Below are 7,109 nucleotides of genomic sequence, written 5' to 3' on the forward strand. Positions count from 1 at the left end.
AACCCAAGCTTTGTCAACCTCATGCTCATTCCTGGCACTGATTTTGGCCACCGTTTCCACAACGTGTCTCATCACAGGGACCTTTACAGTCAACTCACCTTCTCAGTTCCTCATCCTGACCAACATATCCGAACCCCACCACCCACCCACCCCCATTCCTGCTACATCAGGCGTAAACAAGTATGCTCTCTCAAGACTAGCAGCCAAGAAAACAGAGTTGTAGGCAACATGGATACTTTTAGAATGTGCCTTGCGTTGTTTCTCAAAGTTGTTGCTCAATTACGAAGTGGTCAAGAAGGCATATGGTATACTTGAGGAGAAAGTGAGGTCTGCAGATGCTGGAGATCAGAGATGGAAATGTGTTGCTGGAAAAGCGCAGCAGGTCAGGCAGCATCTAGGGAACAGGAGAATCGACGTTTCGGGCTGAAGAAGGGCTAATGCCCGAAACGTCGATTCTCCTGTTCCCTCGATGCTGCCTGACCTGCTACGCTTTTCCAGCAACACATTTCCATCATATGGTATACTTGCCTTCATGGACGGGGTATTGCGTATAAGAGCTGGCAGGTCATGTTAAAATTGTACAAGACTTTAGTTCGGCCGCATTTAGAATACTGTGTACAGTTCTGGTCACCACATTACCAAAAGGATGTGGACACTTTGGAGAGGGAGCAGAGAAGGTTTATGAGGGTGTTGCCTGGTATGGAAGGTGCTAGCTATGAGGAAAGGTTGAGTGGGTTAGGTTTGTTTTCATTAGTAAAAAGGAGATTGAGGGGGGACCTGATTGAGGTTTATAAAATCATGAAGGGTATAGACCGGGTGAATAGAGACCAGCTTTTTCCCAGGGCGAGGGATTCAATAACGAGGTCACGCTGTCAAGATGAGAGGTGAAAGGTTTAAGGGGGATACACATAGAACATAGACATAGAACATAGAACATAGAACATAGATAATTTAAGGTATGTCTGGGCAGAAGCATGACTTGGTGGGGAGCAGAGGGATACAGATGCTTAGGAATTGGACGACAGGTTTAAACAGTGAATTTGGATCAGCTCGGGCTTGGAGGGCCGAAGGGCCTGTTCCTGGGATGTAAATTTTCGTTGCTCTTTGTTGGGTTAGTTATGGAGTAAAACTCACTCTACATTGTCCCCATCAAACACTCCCAGGACAGGGACAGCACGGAGTTAGATACAGAGTAAAGCTTCCCCTAGACTGTCCCCATCAAACGCTCCCAGGACAGGGACATTACGGGGTTAGATACAGAGTAAAGCTCCCTCTACACTGTCCAATAAACACTCCCAGGACAGGGACAGCAAAAGATCAAATCTTGCAGTTGTGATCCTCCCAATGAAGTACTGAGTGGGTGCTGCACTGCCAGAGATGCCATTTTTCATTTGGGATCTTAAACTGTGGCCCTGTCTGCCCCCTAATTTGGAAGTAATAGAAATCATAGCTCCTGCTTCAAAGAAGAGAAGTGGAGCTGTGAGAAACAAAAGCTCACTCACTTTAATAATTTCAGTCCGAGACAAATATCTGAATCCGCCATTTATTTATACACCTATAGGTGGGTGCCCTGTCTCATTACCAGGTAAGGTAATGACAAAATGCACACCAAATCCAACAAACTCTCGAAATTTATACAGTTTGAATCCCCATATTTTTCCTTATTCCATTGTTTGTTCCCTGCTTCGCTTACGTCACTCATTTCCTTAAGACTTATCCCACAACTTCTGTTTATCCTGTTTTGTCCGTGACAAACTCTTATCTCTGACTCCCATAAGGGTGTTTGACGTCAGTCTATTATAGATTATTGATTAGGCATATCTTTTCTTCTATCAGCATCTATTTCCATCCAGAGGCCACTTTGACCTCTTTAATTAGGGTTTGTTCCTGTGTCTCTGCACAAGCGAGGAGAACAGATGTTTTCCTGTTTGCCCATATATCCACCATTGTTCTGTATTCATGTCTCATGCTCACATATCCTTTGTTTTTGCTGAATATGTATTTTCTTATTCCTGTTCTGTATCAGAATTTATACTTGCAGAAATAACATTAATTCATTTATATCCCACAGAGCTATTCCTGGTGTACCTCCAAAAGTCACTTTTCAAACAGCGTCAGTATCAGCTCATTATCACAGCGGTGCTCAAACTGGCTGCCATGCTTATTACATTATAACAGAGTCTTCAGTTCAGCAGTCATTCTTTGTCAGTGATGTGTTCTGGTCATCATGGGGTTGAGAAAGCTGCTGAGGAATTGCAAATTATTATGTTAATTGTTAGAGAACAAGAGATTTTAAAAAGGAACTTGAGTAATATTCCACCCAAAGTGAAACAGTTATGATTTTCTCTACAGCATGCCCAGCCTTCCTGAATGAGAGACGTAACCCTTTCAAGATCCCTCAAGACTGTGATATCTTTGTCCTTCGTGATATTGAGAGAGAACGGAAGAAAAAGGTAATATTTTAATGCATTCTACAAGGAAGGACTTACAAAACAGTTTAGCAAACCATGTAAAGTCACCATAGTCTTACCAGATCATAGAGAGAGAGAGAGAGAGACGATGTTTTGATGGTTGAACCTGAGGGTTACCATGTCTCAAGTGAGGGAGAGTGTTGGGAAGGAGAGTCCTTCATGGTAACCTCAGCCAGTACAGGAAGTGACCGCACTCTTTTGGTGTCCCTCTGTATTACAAACCAGCCATCCAGCCAACTGAGCTAACTGAGCCCCAGAAAACAGTAAATCAAAGAATCATACAGCACGGAAACAGATCCTTTGGTTCAACTAGTCCACACTGACCATGTTCCCAAAGTAAACTAGTCCCACCTGCCTGCACTTGGCCCATATCCCTCTAAATCTTTCCTATTTGTGAACTTATCTAAATGTCTTTTAAATGTTGTAACTGTTCCTGCATCTATCACTTTCTCTGGAGGTTCATTCCACAGAATGTGTTGAAAAAAAATTGCCCTGTTTTAAATATTCTCCTGTCACCTTAAAAATGCTCCCTAGTTTTGAACTCCCCATCCTAGAGAAAAGACCTTTGTCATTCACCTTTTCTAAGCGCCTCTAAGTAATAATTAAAAACAGAAAATGCTGTATGACAAAGAGTCATAGTTGAGTTGAAACATTCACTCTGTGTCCCTCTGTCCAGGTGCTGCTGGACCAGCTTAGCTTCTCCAGCACTTTCTGTTTGTGTTTCAGATTTCCACCAGCTGCTCTGATCTTTTATTCATGAGAAGGATAAAGCTGGGTAAATGCTAGAGTCCTACGCATTCCAGCGTAGGACTCTGACATTCAGTCAGCATTCCAACAGATTTCCTGATGAAGGGCTTTTGCCCGAAATATCGATTTTCCTGCACCTCGGATGCTGCCTGACCTGCTGTGCTTTGCCAGCACCACGCTAATCTTGACTCTGATCTCCAGCATCTGCAGTCCTCACTTTCATCATTCCAACAGAAAAGTCGATGGCTGGAATGAACATGCAAAAGTAAATTGTCTGGTCCATTTTTACCAAGCTGCATCTTTAATAGATCAGTTCCAAACCAGTTTCAATGGCGAGGGGGATGACAAGTGGATGGTTCCTCTTATTGGATCCCTTACCACCTGCCAGTCTAGCAGCTATATCCTTTAGGACCCGACCAGCTCGATCAGTAGTGCTGCTGCCGAGCTATTCTTGATAATGAACATTAAAATCCCTCACTCAGAGTGCATTTTGAGTCCTTGCCACCCTCAATGCTTCCTCCAAATGTTGTCCAAAATGGAGGGGCACTGATTCATCGCCTAGGGGTAGGCTAGGAGGGTTGACTGCTTTCATGTGGCATTGTGTGATCTGGAGTCAACGCTGAAGACCCCATGTCAACACCTCCCAACTGTACATCACTGTGACACCACCTCTGCTGGGTCAGTCCTGCCGGTATGACAGGATATTCCCAGGGATGGACTCTGGGACATTCTGAGGATGTGATTAGAGTGTAGGGGGTTGTAGGTTGGGAGTTTAAGTAGAAAGTCAACTAAGATTGTATTGATTTGCTGAGCAGGATAAAGTGGTCCCAAGGTCTAATCCTGTTTCTGAGCTGTTATGAATGTTCTCCAGTGACTGATCAAAAAGAAACTGTAAATGATGGGCTGGATGACCTGTGTCACTCAATGATTCTACGATCCCGCTTGTGTAAAGCACACAAGTCCAGAGTTAAACAATAAACTCCGCACTAACACTACCATTTTCCCCTACACTCCCTGTTTGATCGTGATCTCCAGGAACAAAATGAACAGAAGAAACTTAAGATTCATGAGAAAGTCACGTACGCAGCTCGAGTTAATGCGAAATTTGGCAGCCCACAAAAGGTGGAGGAAGAACCAAAGGAGGATTCCGAGGTTGAGCATCAGGCCAATATTAAAAAGTTGTCTGCTCTCAAAAGTGATCCTTCGTGGAAGGTCAAAGTCACAAGAGGTACTGCCTGTTCATTCCCAATTGTCAGAATTTGTATTTCTATCTTTCTGAATCAAACATTCCTAGAACTTTGAAACTTGCTCCCACAGGGAGTGGTTGAACTGAATATTCCAGAGAATTTAGAGGGAGAAGGGGATAGAGGGTTACAGTGCTGGATTTAGACAAAGAAAGAGGCTCAGCCTTTCCTTTTGTGCCTCCCCGTGTCTCCCTTTCTCTCTATCTTTCTGTCTCTGTTTGTCTCAGTGTGCCTCCAACCTGCTTCCTCTGTATGTCTCTGTCTCTACTTGTGTCTCCCCATCTCTCCCTCCTCTTTCTCTCAGTTGCAGTAGGTCAGTTATAAATTTGTGTCATTTCAGATCGTCAGATTGAGAAAGAAACATTGAATGATTATATCAACAAGAAAAGAGAGATGTTTATCTTGCAGGTAACACTAATTAGTCTGGAAATAAGATTTATTTTGCTATTGTTGGTTTGCCCGCCGATGGGCATTGGCTGCCAAAACTGATTGGGTATCTGTTGTTTGCAAAAGCTTTGTGGAGGTGTTCTTCATTTTTGCATATTTCTGGGATGCTGCAGTGTGTTATTACTTGTTGGAATAGTGTTCTGACACAGCTCTGTTTGTGGGCAATGGGATGGTTGCTGCTGAAATTAAGGATTTGGTCTGTGTGGTTTGTCTTCCTGTATACCTTGGCTTGGAACAGCTCCACAAAGTTTTTGCAAAAGACAGATACCCAATCAGCTTCGTCTGCCAATGTCTATGGAATAAACAAGGTCAAGAAGACACAGTACAGCCCAATACACTGGTCACCCTACCTCACATGAAGAACATCTCGGAAATGACAACGAGATTCCCACGACCACTCGGGATTATGGTAGGACCACTCGCCAACTGCTGTCAGGGACGAAAGACCCTATACCCGTAACGTACAGAACCACCGTCATGTACAAAACTCCATGCAGTGACTGCCACAAACACTACATCAGACAGACTGGAAGGAGACTAGATACAAACACCAACTGGCAGTAAACGACATGACCAATTCTCACTCATCCCCATACACTCGGACAAGGAGGGCCATCAATTCGACTGGGATAACGTAACCATCTTGGGACAAGCTAACTAAAGACACACGCAGGGATTTCTAGAGGCCTGGTTCTCAGCCCAGAACGCTATCCACAGACATTTAGAGACGGATCCTCTGTACGAGCCACTGCGGAGCAGGACCAGAAGTGACACAACCACCACAACAGACTGGGTCAGATAAATAATGAGCGGAATAGTACAACAAGTTTCACCAGAAGGTGCACTGATGGTGTTACCCAGCAGGTGACCAAACATCTGCATACAAACCTATCAACTCGGTGGGCAAACCAATAATCATATCCACAGCCTGAGTTACAAACCTTCTCAAAAACCTGAGGTTTATTTTATTTGAGAAGTTTCCTCTTCTGTCTTTGTTTTGCCAGTTAAATTTGTTTCTTCTCTCACTGTTGAACCCTTTCCCTGTGTCACCGGTTGTGACATTTTCTCCATTTCCATTTCTTGTTTCTGTCTGTCTCCTTCCCTCCCCCTTTCTCACTATCTCTGTCTCTCTCTCTCTCTCTCTCTCTCTTGCTCTCACACACACACTCATATTTATTTAATCCTATTTTGCTCTTGGTTCCTATCAAAGTACAAAAATCCTTGTCCTACAGTGTCTTCTTCCGCGTATCTACATTGTATTCGAACAACACGTCATGCTTCCATAGACTGTCAAAGCACAGGAGGCCATTTGGCCCATTATGCCAGCCTCTATCTCCTGGCTTTCACTCCCTCTGCCCTCTCCTCACAGATGCACCATTTTCCTTCCCTTTTTTAACAATTATTTACTCAATTTCATTTTGAGAGGTATCATCTGCATCTTCTTCCACTGCTCCCTCTTTGCCTGTTTTCTTTTTACAAATTACCATAAATCTTTGCCCTCTTAGATTAGATTACTTACAGTGTGGAAACAGGCCCTTCGGCCCAACAAGTGCACACCGAACCTCCGAAGAGCAACCCACTCAGACCCATTCCCCTACATTTACCCCTTACCTAACACTACGGGCAATTTAGCATGGCCAATTCACCTGACCTGCACATCTTTGGACTGTGGGAGGAAACCGGAGCACCCGGAGGAAACCCACGCAGACACGGGGAGAACGTGCAAACTCCGCACAGTCAGTCGCCTGAGGCAGGAATTGAACCCGGGTCTCTGGCGCTGTGAGGCAGCTGTGCTAACCACTGTGCCACCGTGCCGCCTGTTCATGTCACTGGAAACATTTTTTTTTATTCAGCTCATTCTGTCCCAATGCGAAACGTTGCAGAGCCATCTCCTCACTCAGTCCTCCACGTCTGTCACATTGCCTCTTCAAAATCAAACTTGATGTCGCAAATCAAGTTATCCTTGTGTCATTTTAGACCATTCCAACCTTAACACTGCCACACAGTGGAGACTTTGATCCTTCAACTTGCATTCGTCACCTTAAGAGGAAACCTACAGCATTGACTGGACTCAATTCTACTGACATGCCCCTCACAGACCCCACTGTCACTATCCCCACCCCCCCAGAACCCCGAGGGGAACACTACCTCTGCTCATGACTCCACCCCCATTCCCCCCACCATCACACCCACTCCAGTT

At 44.5% G+C, this 7,109-nt stretch overlaps 1 protein-coding gene across 1 annotated transcript in view; it reads left to right on the forward strand.

The window, feature by feature from the left end:
* cfap100 (cilia and flagella associated protein 100) overlaps positions 1 to 7,109 on the forward strand; it is a 58,560-nt gene that overhangs the window by 27,097 nt on the left and 24,354 nt on the right. Inside the window, exons 3-5 of the mRNA XM_043708613.1 lie at positions 2,353 to 2,453; positions 4,254 to 4,446; positions 4,803 to 4,870. Coding sequence (XP_043564548.1) covers positions 2,353 to 2,453; positions 4,254 to 4,446; positions 4,803 to 4,870 — 362 coding nt within the window. The remainder of the gene's footprint in view (positions 1 to 2,352; positions 2,454 to 4,253; positions 4,447 to 4,802; positions 4,871 to 7,109) is intronic.

This window comes from Chiloscyllium plagiosum, chromosome 18 (assembly GCF_004010195.1).
Source record: "Chiloscyllium plagiosum isolate BGI_BamShark_2017 chromosome 18, ASM401019v2, whole genome shotgun sequence".
NCBI classification, from domain to species: domain Eukaryota; kingdom Metazoa; phylum Chordata; class Chondrichthyes; order Orectolobiformes; family Hemiscylliidae; genus Chiloscyllium; species Chiloscyllium plagiosum.